This window comes from Jaculus jaculus, chromosome 1 (genome assembly GCF_020740685.1).
Source record: "Jaculus jaculus isolate mJacJac1 chromosome 1, mJacJac1.mat.Y.cur, whole genome shotgun sequence".
NCBI lineage: Eukaryota > Metazoa > Chordata > Mammalia > Rodentia > Dipodidae > Jaculus > Jaculus jaculus.
The window spans coordinates 313,874,974-313,890,348 of NC_059102.1; the positions used below are offsets into that span (position 1 = coordinate 313,874,974).

Below are 15,375 nucleotides of genomic sequence, written 5' to 3' on the forward strand. Positions count from 1 at the left end.
CATGTGATAAGTTGACATTTATCCATCTCTGTAGTCTGGAAAGGTGCATTTTGGTAGCCTGGCCTCTGCAATAGCCCTTCTCTTACTCGTCAGCACACCACAGGGGTTTTAAAGCTTAACATTTGCCTTCTAACCTTGCACCATCTGACACAGCTGGGTCCAAAGAGCTTGAGGCGGCCACTGAACGCCTCGTGTAGGGTTTGTGGTAGGAAAAAGATACCAACTCAGTTGCGCTAAAGTATGCGGCAACTACTCAGCCTGGGTTAGACTGGAGCAGAATCTCAGCAAACAAAAATCTGAACACAGACTGGGGACATGGCTCAGCCATTAAGGTGCTTGCCTATAAATCCTAAGGACCCTAGTTTGATTCCCCAGGACCCACATAAGCCAGATGCACAAAGGGGCACATGGGTCTGGAATTTGTTTGCAGTGGCTGGAGGCCCTGGTGTGCCCATTCTCTTTCTTTCTATCTGCCTCTTCTTTTTCTTCTTCTCTCTCTCTCTCTGTCTCTCAAATAAATAAATAAATATTTAAAAAAATCTGAACAAGTCAGGGAGGCTTACAAAGGAATTAAGCACATCTCCAAGCTTATACTTTTTGGCCTCCTGGAAACTGCAGACTCCTAGCTCTGCCCTTGACTTCCTGATGTAGAACTTCTGTGGGCCTGACCATGGGAGAGCTGGTGTGGGGGTACTATGAGTACTGTTGGAATAACATTACTCTTGCAGTAAGACTAAGCATGGATCTTGGTTCCACCCTTCACTAGCCCTGAATGATGTACACAACTTCTCCGAGTGCACTGCTCAGGGGCAAATGGGTGTAACACCACCTGACACTATAGGAGTAAAAGAGCTAACATATAAAAAACAGTCTATCACAGTTTTCTAGCACAGTAGGTTACCAATAGGTATTTGCCAGTAAGTCTACCCTCATGACATCGATTTATTTTATTTATTTATTTTTTTAGGGAAGGTTTAACTCTAGCCCAGGCTGACCTGGAATTCAATATGTAGTCTCCGATTGGCCTTGAACTCAAGGTGATCCTCTTACCTCTGCCTCCCAAGTGCTGGAATTAAAGGCGTGCACCACCATGCCCAGCCTGAGGGTGACTGGTGTACAGGCAGCATCTCAGGCCAGGGGCCGAGTAGCACCTACCACTGACCAGCACAGCTGGCCACGGGGGCTCACTGCCTTATTTATTGGATGGACGTTCATTTTCTCTACAACGGAGTTGTAATATATATAGTACAGAGAGTTAACTACTAGAGAGTTTGAGGTGTCTTACAGAACTCACAAAGAACATGACACTCTACAGGCTCTCATAGTTTGAGCGGAAACCCATCTGGGAAAGAAGCGGCTGTCTTCAAGTCGAGACTGGATGAACACCCGACAGTGTCTTGGTGTTGTCTACAGAAAGCAGCCACGGTCTGCTTTGGCTCTGCAACTCTGTAGTTTATGGGGTGTATGCTCAGTACCAACAACCCTGCCTGCATTCTGCTGGAATACAAGGATCAGGTCAGGAGGACCTCAGGGAAGGAGCTCCCCACTCAGCTGTTTAGGGAAGCAGGGATTTTTTCCAGAGCTTGCCCATGGGACACGGCACTCGGGCTGGACAAGACATTGGCTTACTGGCGTTCTGTCCCGACAGCTTTAGTTCCAGCTCCTGCACCTGCTTGACCAGCAGGGAGATGTGCTGCAGCATGTCCTTGTTCTGTAGCAGGAGCTGGTGCACACGAGCCTGGGCCTCGAGCCGCGCCGCAGCCTCCGCAGCCAGCTGGTCCTTCAGCAAGTGCACCTGCAGACAGGAGGAGGCAAGAAGACAGACAGAGAAGGGACAGGGAGGAAAGAAAGAAGGACATAAAGGACAGTTGGTCTTGGTAAAAGCCTGGGACCCTCCATATTCAATTCAAGATGAAGCCCCTCACAGAAAATCACACCTAGGTTCTGGAGGAGGAGCCAAAAGAAGCCATGCCAATAGCCCTGTGGACCTCTCTGTATGTTCTCAGTATGCAGTGCCACCCAGATACCACTCTGGGCCCCATCCCAAGTGCAAAATGCATGAAGGAGGCCCCTTGCTCCCCTGTGCACCCACTACCCTCCATTCCTGCTGTAAGAACTACTGCAGACCCAACACAGCCAGGGTTTTGCTGTATAGCTCAGCCTGGCCTCAAATTTGAAGGGGACCTTCTACCTCTGCCTCCTGAGCAGAGATTACAGATGTGTGCCACCACACCCAGCTCACCTCTGTCCTCAGGTTTGGTGGTGCATGCCTGTAAATTCCAACACTCAGGAAGCAGGGGCAGGAGGACTGCTGCCAGTTTGAGGCCTGCCTGTTCTACATAGTGAGTTTCAGGCCAGCCAGGGCTATAGAGTGAGACACTACCTCAAAAACAAATTAAAAGATAAAGCAACTGATACACTATCTAACAGGGCATCAATAACAATCTCCCATGTAATCCCCCCAACTGACCTGAGACACAGGAAGAAGTGGCATTTCCAAGTTAACAAGCTGGTTGCAGTACAGTGTGCTTTCTTATGTCTAGGGTGCTAACTTCTCTACCTACTACCTTCTTACTCCCTATTAAGGCCCAAAGGCCTGTGAACCCTTTCTGAAGGGGGTGAAATATTTGCTGAATGTGGTGGTTTGATTTAGGTGTCCCCCATAAACTCATGGGTTCTGAATGTTAGGTCCCCGGCTGGTGGCAATTTGGGAACTGGAGGCTTCCGGGAGAAAGGATGCTCTTGGGGGTGGGCTGCCAAACACTAGCTAGCTTCCCCTTGCCAGTGTTTGGCACTCTCTCCTGCTACTGTTGGCCACCTGATGTTGGTCAGGAGGTGATGTTCAGCCTCAGCTTATGCCAGGTTTTCCCTGCTATCATAGAGTTTCCCCTCGAGTCTGTAAGAAAAAATAAACCCTTTCCTCCCACAAACTACTCCTGGTCATGTGCTCTGTGCCATCCCATCAACGAGACAGTAACTGAAACACTGAGTGACTCCTAACAGGGCTCCTCTGACAGCCCAAAAAGGCTGAGTACACTTCGTCTGTTCACACTTCCTCACGGTGGGGAAGCAGCAGTGGCACACTCAGCAAGCTCTGGGCGAGTGGTGTTTACACATCTATTCATAGTGTGCTATCCTCATGTGGAGACAAGACTCCATGGGAGGAAGTGAGGCAATTATACCAGGTCTCTGGCATGAAGAAACTGAGTTATGAGGTCAATGTTCACCCATACGTGATTCTGGTGCTAGGAAGTGTATGAGGAGCCTCTGAGAGGGGTTTCACAAGGATCCTGAGCTTGCAGAGAAGAGGGTTTTCCTGGACTAAAACCAAGATGTGGACAAAGAAAGGGCTAGCAGCATAGGTAGGACGTGAGGTGGAGGAGAAAGATGGAGGGGAGAAGTCACAGTTGATTCTCTTTCTCAGACAACAAACACTCTAGGTTTTAGAACAGCAGCATGCTTCAGAGATTCTCATTTTTTAGGACTTAAAGACACACTCTTGCTGAGGCCCTGTCAGCCCCCATATCTCCTTCTTAGGAGCTAGTACTAAGAAAATCATACTCAGACACAGTGCTGCTTCCCCTCTGCCCACATCTGAAGATCTGACCTTGTGCTTGGCTCTGCTTCAAACTGAGCAGAGTCACTAAGGGGATTAGTTGCCACTTTACATTAGTGCTTCTCCAGGTAGGGCCCATCCATCCCCCAGGAGGACGATGCCTAAGGAATCTCAAGTAAATCTGTCCTCCAGAGAGAACTGCCAAGGACAGATTAATATCTTGGTCAAGATATCAGCCTCATATACTGTTTCATATAAACAGGAGATATTTGGAGATATTGGAGAAAAGAATGATCAGTGACATTTTCATCTGGGCATCTGGTTTTCGGAGGGTATCAAATCTTTATCTGCCTTGGACACTAAGTCATGGAGAAATTTTACCTGGAAGTGCTATAATTCTTATTGGTTCTAAGGAATGGGGAACTGCTGTGGGAAGACCCCAGAGGAAAGGCAGGCTCAACCTTCCACCTGCCAGTACTGTTACATGTCTAAGCTAAGAGTATTGAAAAAATCTACTAAGCAGCTAGATATGTTAACGATTCACTTTCTATTTTCTTTGGAACCAAACAAAGGCTAGAAATGTGTAACAGAGTTGTTCAGTGGATAAACAGAGGAAGTGGAAGCTTGCACATCACTAATTAGCATCTACTGTGATGGACCTGCTGGTCACACAGGTGCTGGCATCCTGGTCTGAATGTCCCAGCAGAACAGGCCATTCAGAAGCCCTGGGCCGGGAGCTGGGCTGCTGGACTCTGTCTGTTGTTTACTCCCAAGGCAACTAGAGATAATTCACTTCCCTGGGGCCCTCACTTTCTCCATCTTTCATCTGAGAGGTCTGGCTAGGGGCTCTAACAATTAATTCGCACTCAGGTAGACACAGTGGCCAACAGCAAGGAGGAGCCATGTGCTGAAAGCTCACGGAAAAATGTCCTCAGTTCTCCATTTAGACATCTGGGCGACAGGATGAGGACCAAAGCAGCAGCGGCTTCTTACACAAGCCAAGGGGGAAGCGGGAGGATTCGGAGTGCCACCAACACCCTGAAGACCACCTTGAATTCAACACTTCCAGCACAGACCCACGGGCACTAAATACCGAGAGCAAATGCCACAGAGGGGCAGCGCTCCCTGAGCCAGACGAAATGTGAACGTTACCTCTGCGAACAGAGCCGTGCCACCTAAAGCGGCACGGACGAGCTCTTCCCCAGCTATCAAGGGTGGCATCCGCATGAGACTCAACCCTCACCTGTGGCAGCAAATCAGGCCACGCGAGGACAAGGTAGCCTGGACTTGTTTGAACTCTGAAGTGGTCTATAAGGATTCGAACTTGAAGCACTGAAATGAGGCAGCATTAGCTTCTGCCTTGTCCAGGCTCTGCCGGCTTTGTTTCCTGTTCACAGGAGCAGAAGGCACCTCCCTCCCGCCACCCACGCAAGCACACGGAGGGTCGTTTATCTTCAACACACCTTCCCTTCAAAGAATTAAACGCTTCCTAGAACTGATCACATTCTGAAAAAACACATGCTAGAGTCTCCCTTCCAGGCTGTGTCACTTTGCCAATGCCTACACCACTTACAGACTAAGTCAGAGGCAGGGACACAGGGATGTGACACACTAAGGCCACACTCGGCACAACACACTAACCCTGCACCCACCAGCTCTGAAACTCTTTCCCCGAGCTCTGATCCCCACCCTCAACCCACCCAGCCACATCAGCCCAGGGCCCCACTCACTTTCCAGCCTACTTGCCTGGACTCCAGCTCCTCCGTCAGAAGTGGGGGCAGGGCCAGGCTGAAGTTAGGGAGCGGGAGGCACATGGAAATGGCAGTGGAGAGACCAGAGCGACTTGCCCCTCCCCAGACCAGACACAAGCAGAGGCAGGCAGCGCTGTCTCGGCATGCATACAACTGGGATTTGGGTGGGGTGCAAGGGACTTGGAGAAGCCACAAGAACAGATGCTACATCTAGGGCCTGGGACAGGATGCAGAGCATTTCCAGCACTAGTTCTCTAACTATAGCACACACGATCGCAAAGCATAAATAACCAATTATTTGTCCTTAAACAAGCAGAAGTGGCAGCAGGTAGAAAAGTCTTTAAATAGCAAGACTGGTTGCACAAACATTTCCCCATGAACTAAGCCAGCGATTGGCACATTGTGAATGGCTTTGGCCTACTTAACTGCTGTCAGCCAGCCACAGCGCCCAGCTCAGTGCTGGAGCTAAGCAGGCCCAGCACACAGCCATGCAGGCACCAGCTCCATCCCATGTATGACGTACAGTGTGGCTAGAATTATATTCACACCCTTGAACTTGTAGTTCATGTTAAAGCAGGAAGCTAGTGCAGCCAGGTGAGCGTCATGCTGGGCTAGGGGACGCAGTAATTCACTATTTACATGTCAAGAATGACCTGGAAATACTTAGGAGATGGCTAACACCATCTTTGCCTCTGTTATCTTTAAGGCCAGAGCAGGGCTTGGTCAAGGCCAACTCTGAACAAACTGAGGTACAGCTGGGAGACATCTTGAGGTCTTAGTGAAAATCACAACACTGCAAAAGATACTTGAGTCTGGTCCTAATGACAAGAGCATGACCAGACTGGCCTATGAGAGCAAGTGGGGCAAGGTACATGACATTAACGATGCAACAAGTAACTCTAAGAAAGAGCACACCTATCTTCGAGAAACTGGGGATTGACCCCTAGATGTTTATTCAGAAGCAACACAGGTTGGCTTGGAAGCTCATAGAGAAAGGAAAACTGTGTCCCCACCTGAAATGCTGGGTCACAGTTTTACTCACTGAGATTCTAGGGGCTGCTGGTAGTTTAGTGAAGAAAGACAGAAACCTGTCAGTCTGTTAGCAATAGAATCTGGCAGGACAAGTGAACTCTGGCCTCCTGCCGGAGACTGAACCAGTCTTGTTCATGCAGAGGAAACAAGCAAGCCGCACTTGGCTCATTCAGATGTGCGCAAGACTCTACAGTGACCTATCATTACCCACCCACCCGGCCTCCGTAATTGTTTTTGCTAAGGATGTAGATACTAATAAAAGGCCCTTGGATCAAATCCCACAGAGACAGCAACAAAGAGTTTGCAGGGGCTGGCTGAGGACTGCTCCACTGGCAGGACCAGGGAGTGGAGGATCAGCCGATGTACAACGGCACCCTGTTGTGTTCCTGGGCAGTAAGTACAAGGTACAGCCAGAAGAAAGGTGACCAGAGCCTGACCAGTGGGGATGGGTAGAGGAATGTGTTCAAGAAGCCTTCTCTTGACCCCAAGGTGAGTTTTATCTGAAGAGCCCCGAGTCTACCATTCTATCCAAAGTCACTGTGCCAAGACAAGGCACGAATGCTCTATGGTGGCTTTTCAACATGTCACTCCTTGAACGGAGTCAACAGGGCACTGCAGCACAATCCTACAGATTCAGAATAAATGGGAGGCTTGGGTTTCCCAGGCTGGAGAAGTGGATGGAACTCAGACAGGGTTGGGGGGTACATGAAGCAAATCACGGTCTTCTCGGAGAGAGGCAACTGAAGTATGGTGTGACAGGGATGCTTTGTTAAGACAGATGTCTGGCTCTATGCCAGACAAACCACTTTTAAGCTTTGTCCTGACTGGGATAATCTGTGGTAAGTTGTAGGTCTTAATGCTTTGCAGACTGAGTGCTTCCTTCAACCTCCACAACCACTGTGTGTGGATCAGACACTTGCACATAGTTTCTCTTCAGTACTTAGCTATGGCTTCAAATTCAAGTGTCTTTCTGATAACATAACACCATGCATATGCATCAAATCTACTCAGATAAATAATGATTACTTGGCAATTGATTTGCAGAAAGAATTGCTTGGAGAATAGATCTGAATTCAGTGGGAAACTTGGAAATTCTAAGCCTCGAGATGGGCTATGCTCAGGCTTTGTGCTCCTGTCACCCCTCAAGATGGGGAGGAGGGGAGTCTCCGACTACCATGCTAGCGGTGCCCAGAGGAGGTGGAGTCTTCTGTCAGAGAAGCACTGTTTTCTCCAAAGGTGAGAAGCTATCAGTGGCATTCCCTCTTCTCTTCCAGTTTCGGAGACACCTACCAATCCTGCCAGTAGCCCCACACATATCCTTTGGCTTCACGGTCAGAACTTTTCCAAATGCTCCAGCACACTGGGAGCAGTGTTCCACTGATTCAACTCTCCTGAAACATGAAGCCAAAGTTACCCACAAGATAGGTGCCATAGGCAGAGTCATCGAGGCTGAGTTACAAGAAGGGTCACAGCAGATCACGCTATGGCTAGGCTACAGGAAGCTTCCTGGAGGTGTACTGAGGAAACGTCCACTCTGCCTGGAGGACTCAGTCCACCCAGGAGCCAGGGAAGAAGATACAAGAAGGATTGATAAGTTCTCCCTGGAGAAACAAGTCTGCACTGTAGAATGCAGAAAACCCAAGCAGCCAACTCGGCCAAACAGATTTAGAATGAAGATGCACACAACTACCTTCCAATCCTCTCATCAACTCTCCTGGAACCTGACTGTCCTTCTTCCTAGTTATCTTCACCCACTCACTCAGGCCCTGTCCCTGTCTGACTCTGGCCTCGGGATTCAGCCTTTATATGGAATGAATGAATGTCATCACCATTCCCTGACTTGAGTTCCATTGAAAGCAGTGAAGACAGTGAGCTTGCCCTCTCCTTGCAAAGCCACAGCCCAACAAGCCTTCAGGGCACAGCTCCACCTGGATCCTGAGAGGCAGGCCAATTCTTCTCATCATAACTCAGATAATCGACCTGAAATCCTGTAAATTTAATAACCTAATAACAAATTTCAAATCAAACACTTTCTGGAATAAGTAGATCACTAATAGATGCTTGGAAATCTGGCACAGGCAAGAGTTTGGGATGCAGGGGCAGAAGTCTCTGCAAGGATGTTGACATACTTTCAGCTGTTTTCAGACTGGTAATATCTTTAGAGTCATAACTGTTCTAACTTCAAAGGTACTCCTTCCCACCCCCAAACACTGGGAAACAAGATAGGAGAGCAAGGGTGGAATTGTGCATGTCTCTTTCCTTGGTGAGTTCAAGTCATTATCCAACAACATCCAGCCAAGCCAGCCAAGCCCAACTCAGAGCAGGGAGGACACGCGGGGAACCAACACCTTTCCATTTCAACTGCACCCCAGCCTTTCCCCTCCCCTTACTGCCCCAATTCCCAACAAGCAATGATCCAATAGCATGAGCAGTTCCTTCTAGCTCCCTAGGTTTTAACCCTGCCCTGCGCCCCTTGCTAGGGAAGGCACGTCAAGCCCATGAGAGTGGAGCCTGTGAAGTAGGGAGGAGGCTGAGGAGAACCTGGGCCACAGCCACTTGCGTCTGCTGCTGCTGCTGCTGGAGGAGCTGCTGGAGAAGCTGCATCTGGTGGTGGGTGGACAGCGGGGTCCCGGTGCCCAGGCCTGGTGTCTTTGAAGAAGAAGAGGGAAGCAGCATGCGGGGCGAGGCTGTCAGCATGTGCTCCTGAGGGTGGGGTGAGACCTGAGGAGGAAAGAAGACAAAATGTGGCACATGGGCCTCATTCTCGCTGTCACATTCATGACATGGACATGAAACTCATAAGCCAGAGATGCTGCATCTCAACTAGCCTGGCCTGGGGTACAGGGAGGAAATGCTGTCGCTGCCTGAGGCTTGCACCATATAGTCAGAAAAGCATACCTCGACTCCTCCATTACATTACTGACTGATGGGACCAGGCAGACGATAGTGCCTCATCTCTTACTTCTACTCCAACTGCAGCCTGTGGTTGACCTATTCAAGGTTCTGGACTTGCCTGCACAGCTACCTACCATACCAGCAGGAGAACAGGAGGGAGGCGCCTCAGCCCTTCCCCCCACTGTCCTCAGGAATCCCTGCTTGGGTCCGAGATGTATCTTCCCATACCATCTCTCCTGAGTGAGAGCCAGTAGGGAAGCGCGTGTAGACATTCAAACAAATGACCCGGAGAGACTATATTAGAGGACCGCAGTTTCTGCCTCTTCCTCCTATTAGACCCTTTCACACACATGGTTCCCACAACTCAAGAGTGTCAGGGAGACATATTCTGTTTCTGGTGACTCTGCAGATCCTTTTGCGGACATGCAGGAGGAACACATCCAGGGTCCGAGGCTGTTGATCTGACTTGGAACCAAAGGAAGCATGAGGTGCTGCCCTTCAGATGACACGAGCTGGCCTAAACTGAGGTGAAGGATGAGGAAGAAGTACCGGGATACAGTGACACCCGGGAACCCAAGGGAAGGGCCAGTAACCACCCCTCCTGGTTTTCAGTTTCTTAGTTTGGTTGTCTTCAGGTCTGAATGTGTCGCAGGCTCTGTGGCTGCTTTTTTTTTTTATCTGGATCATACTAGGAACTACTCGAGGCCTTGGTCATCCCCCTGTGGAATATAGGCTGGTTTCCCTCCCGCTCACATACAGGAGTGACGGGCAGCTGCAGCGACACATGAAGGCTCTTCTAGGTCTAGAACCCCTAATAACTCAGCAATGGGTATCACTGGAAGTGGGTAAGAAGAGATGGGTCATTGCCAGCTGCCCGTCTCCCATCCCATCAATCACTGATGGTACGGAGGTGTCAAGACAAGATTTTCTCTGTGGTCCAAGGCCAGTGCAGTAGCTGGTTTCCTGGCTCAACAGTGCTGTTATGTGGGAGTATTAAAGGCTCCCAACCCCTGGAGAAGGCAGAGGGCCTCAAATGGACTGGCTCCGTTAGCTGACCGTGCGGTTGTGTGTATCACGTGGGCCTGCCAGGATGAGCCTCGCACAAATATCACAGGATGCTGCCGTCCAGGGAGCAGGAATAAAACGTGGACGGACTGTGAGAGTGACGTCCCTCAGAAATGCACTCCGCATCACCCTGACACACACTGCACCTACACTGTCACGTGGAGCTCGATCTGCGGAGGTCAGGGCCTTGTGACAGGCAAGGAAACATGCCCCAACACCGCCGCCGTGCCACCGAGGACCTCACACTGAATGAAGCAAGAGTTAGGAGGCAACTCTGAGGGCCTGAGGCTGAAGCTATGACAAGTCATCCCAGAGGCATCAGGACCACAAACGCACGTCACTTGGCTAGGTCTACCTTGGAGTCTGTGTGGGAGCCTCCTTCCTTTCCTACAGCATCCAGGTCAGTCACACCTCGGCTGAACTCCAGGACGTCATTCCCAGGAAGTGGGACCTCCACGGCATCGATGTCCGTTTCTTCTGCGGTGGCCGTGGAGGCCCTTTCTGCTCCAGTGAGCTGACGGCCTGCAGGGACAACAGGGAAGGAAATGGTGACATCAAGAATGTTCTCCCTCCTTACCTAACACTTTGGCTTTGCATTATGTCGAGCCTATACACACCACAGCCTTCTTAACATTTCACACATCTTTTCCCTCAGCTGTCCTAAAAGTACCTCTCCTAGCCAATAATATGTTCCCAGTAGTATCGTCTTCAAATTTGGGGCTGAAGAGACAGTTCAATTGGTAATGTGCACTTGCCTTGCAAACACGAAGACATGAGTTCAACCCCTAGAACTCACGTAAAAATGCCAGGCATGGCAAAGTACGCCTATAATCTCAGCAATGGGGGGGTTGAGACAGGCAGATCCCTGGGGCTCACTGACCAGCCAGTCTAACGTAAGAGACGAGTGAGTCCCAGGACAACGAGCCACCATTTCAAAAGAGGTGGACAGTGTTTATAAGGCACGGCAGTGGAGGTGGTTCTCTGGCTTCCGTGTGCTCTGTGAGTTCAAGGCCAGACTGGGACTTCAAAATGAGTTCCAGGTCAGCCTGGGCAAGAGTGAGACCCTACTTCAAAAAACCCAAACAAAAAATTAAAAAAATATACAGAATAAACTGCCCATGGGTGGGGGTACAGGTATGTAGGATGAACAGGCTGGAGATCTAAGCAATGAGAGGACACAGGTTATTAATAACGTGCTCACGGTTTTTGCTGAGGGCATATTGTAAGTACTCTTGCCAAGCACACACGCAAAGAGAAGCTACTTTAGCCACTTTGACTTGAGGGACCCTTGCCATGCCTGTTATCTCCATCTAGCCTCGCCTATCTCGGCTGGCTCTGATTGCTTTAGTCGCAGGACTCAACTCAGCCAATCAGATCCTGCCTGAGTGTGGGTGAGCTCCTCTGAGTGCCAGCCTATTGGCTGGGGTACCTGGTGCGGGTGTGTGTGCCCACCTCTTCCTGAGTGTGGACTCTAAAATGTATTTAGTTTGGGCCCAGGAGAAGGCTTCTCCTCCCTGGCCCTTGAGCTACACACCACTCCATGCCTGGATCGTCACACCGGTAAGATTATCTCTCTCCCACCCACCTGCCAGAGTGGGCAGGGACTTTTTTTTTTTTACTTACTGTTTTTACTTTTTTAATTTCCTTGGAAGTGCACACTTTTTTACACCTTGTCACATTTTTTGAATACAAGGCCCATGGTCATTTACATGAGCTCCCCTCTTCCCACTCCCTTTCCTCGGCCCCTTCCCTCCCTCACATCCCTATGATATTCGAATAAAATGTGGCGATTTAAAAATCATTATCTCAAGACAGGTATGGTGGTGCACGCCTTTAATTCCAGCACTGGAGAGGCAGAGGTAGGAGGATCTCTGCGAGTTCTAGGCTACCCTGAGACTACACAGTGAGTTCCAGGTCAGCCTGGGCTAGAGTGAGACCCTAGTTTAACAATATGATGTATATATGTATGACGATAAATAATACCTGTAAGTATTATTTATTCTGAGTTTTTTTGTGAATACTAGTTTTTTTTATTTTTAATTTATTTTTAATTTTTTAATTTTTATTAACATTTTTCATGATTATAAAATATATCCCATGATAATTCCCTCCCTCTCCACCCCCACACTTTCCCATTTGAAATTCCATTCTCCATCATATTACCTCCCCATTACAATCATTGTACGTACATACATACAATATCAACCTATTAAGTACCCTCCTCCCTTCCTTTCTCTTCCCTTTATGTCTCCTTCTTAACTTACTGGCCTCTGCTACTAAGTATTTTCATTCTCACGCAGAAGCCCAATCATCTGTAGCTAGGACCCACATATGAGAGAGAACAAGTGGCGCTTGGCTTTCTGGGCCTGGGTTACCTCACTTAGTATAATCCTTTCCAGGTCCATCCATTTTTCTGCAAATTTCATAACTTCATTTTTCTTTACTGCTGAGTAGAACTCCATTGTATAAATGTGCCACATCTTCATTATCCACTGAGTTTTTTTTTTTTTTTTTTTTTTTTTGGAGGAAGGATTTTTGCTATATAGCCCTGGCTAGCATGATTCTCTGCTATAAAGTGCAGGCTGGTCTCAGGCTCACACCAATCCTCAAGAGTCTCCTGAATGCTAGGGTTAAAGGCATGCATCACTGTGCCCAGTTTTTGTGTTTTTAAACGAGCTTTATTTTTAAGAAGCTATTCTGAAATACTCAAGTCTGCACACATGCCGGATGGTTGATGCGCGTGGGAGGAGGCACGCCTCCAAGGAAACAGGATCTCTCCCAGGAAACCCTCTCCAGGAGGAGTCACTGAGATGCTAGAGGCACAAACAGGCAAATAGGATGGCAGCCTGCAGCTTCACCGGACTCAGAGCCCTCCCTAGGGAGAGCCAAGGACTACTGCTGCCAAAAGACTCAAAAGATAAGTCTCCCCCAGCATAAGGGAGAGTAGAAAGGAGGGTGAAGGAAAGACAGGGCAAGGAGAGAGGAGACATGCAGAGTGAGAGTGAATTAAGATCATTAAAAGTCCTGCTGCATTCCAGAAGAGGAAGGACTGACAAGACATCAAAGCAGCCTCCAGCCTGCAGCACTTGACTTTGCAATCCCAGGAGTGAACATGTTGTCTCTGCACAGCCAAGGGCCTATCACAGGATGGCTCCTTTGGAGAGATAAAGGCTGGATTCTGATGAAAAGCTCCCAAAGAATCCTAGTTAGAAAAAGAAAAAACACAAAACTACATTTCTCCTCTTGACCCTGAAGGTGCTCTACTACAGAGAAGAATCCTAATGTCAACTAATACTTCTGGAGCAAGGAGGTATGTTCCCAGCAGTTTGTAAACAATAAAAAAGTGAGTCAGGGGCTGAAGAAATGGCTTATGGTTAAAGTGCTTGCCTGCAAAGCCTAAGGACCTAGGTTCAATTCCTCAGTACCCATGTAAGCCAGATGCACAAGGTGGCAAGGCCTGACAGGTACCAAGTGCTGATACTCCCAATATGCTCCGCTTCACTGTCCTGGAGCTAAAGGCTATGAGATGGTACCCTATCAATCACTCAGCTCTCGCCAACTTCAGAGCCCTCCTTCTCCACTCCCCTCACTGCACAATGAGGCCCTGAGTTCTATACTCAGCCCCTAGCACTTCCTAAGAATATTTTGTATGCCCGGCACTGACTCAATTATTGCATTTTCTCATACCCAACACACACGAACCTGTATCCAGAGCAAAAATCAAATTTGCTGAGGATTCCTTTGTAATTGGCTGGGGGGGGGGGGACGGGTCATGAGGCAAGTCCCCATCACCCAGCACTGCTCTAGTGGCCTCTCATCAAGCCACATTGCCTCCTTGCTTCTGTGATGGCCAGCTATGAGCCAATCGGCCAGACTACTCAGAATGCAGGCATCTAGTCTAACATCTGTCTAGAGGTTGCTGTGAAGGTCTGTTTTTAGACCAGCAGACCTGAGTCTAGCAGATTGTTCTCCATATTTGGACAGGCTCATCTGATCCGCTGGAGGCTTGTATAGAGCAAGGACTCAGAACCTAGGGTGAAGAAGGGATTCCTTCCAGCACACGGCACTCACATTCCGATTTTCTAAAACTTCTCTGGGTGTCCAAGTCTGCCGACCTTATCTTGCAAATGTGTGATTTCCCCAGCTTCCAGTCATGTGAACTAATTCTTTAAATCTCAACGTGTGTGCGTGTGTGTGTTTGCATATATACACTATACAGAGTAATATGAATGTATATGTGCTATTCATGTATTTTACACACCCACTCCACCACTTCAAAGCCACATCCTCATCTACACCAGTAGGTGCCTCACTTCCCATGCAGAGGAGCCAATGTTGTTTACAGCACACCGACCCAGGCTTGATTGGCGATGAGAAGAGGCACTTTCTCGTTTGACATCTTAAACTTTGAAAAGCTATGCTGGATCTGACAGACTTTCTGAAGATGAATCCAGACCTCTCTACGTAGGCAGCGCTACTTGCTGTAGGAGGGGTCCCATTCCTTCCATGCCGACTGTCTAAAGTATAACCATGGTGGTCCTTATGTAGTCACCGCCTTCCCAGCAACACTGTTCAGTCTTCCAAGATCACACAGTGGTTTACTGACTCAGTTCTACTAACTCCCCCAGACCAAGTGTCATCATTCCTCATCAAGAAAGCAGCGTAGAAGTCATTGCTGTTGGGACCCCTGCTCTATCTCCACACTCACCTTGGCACCGAGTAAGCATGTTATGGTGCTTCCTGACAGGACTAGAACGCATGCCGTCCTTGGCTGCACTGACTGACTGTGTCTGCCAGTTTGGTCAACAAGTATCTGTTGTGCTAGCCCATCTCTATGATGCCCCAGGGCTCACACGGGTAAGGACGTTCTTTGCCTGGTTCACAGACAGCTAAATGTTAATGTCAGCAGCAGCATCCAGGAGTGATAAGAACACGGAAAAAAAAAAAGGTATTTCTGGAAAGGGAAGGGAAGGGAAGGGAAGAGAATGGGAGGGTGGGTGCTGGAGCCAGGCTTCCCCAAGACAAGATGTTGGGAGTAGAGGACGAGTAGGGTGCCTGCACGGAGGTATGGAGGAC

General features: G+C 48.9%; 1 protein-coding gene across 4 annotated transcripts in view; it reads right to left on the bottom strand.

Moving 5' to 3' along the window:
• Positions 1-15,375, bottom strand: part of LOC101601843 (carboxyl-terminal PDZ ligand of neuronal nitric oxide synthase protein) — a 303,471-nt gene that overhangs the window by 18,481 nt on the left and 269,615 nt on the right. For all 4 annotated transcript variants that reach the window (XM_045152904.1, XM_045152911.1, XM_045152896.1 and 1 more), the window contains 3 exons: positions 10,655-10,821; positions 8,881-9,060; positions 1,630-1,795 (listed from right to left, as the gene is read on the bottom strand). In XM_045152904.1, the coding sequence (XP_045008839.1) occupies positions 1,630-1,795; positions 8,881-9,060; positions 10,655-10,821 (513 nt within the window). The remainder of the gene's footprint in view (positions 1-1,629; positions 1,796-8,880; positions 9,061-10,654; positions 10,822-15,375) is intronic.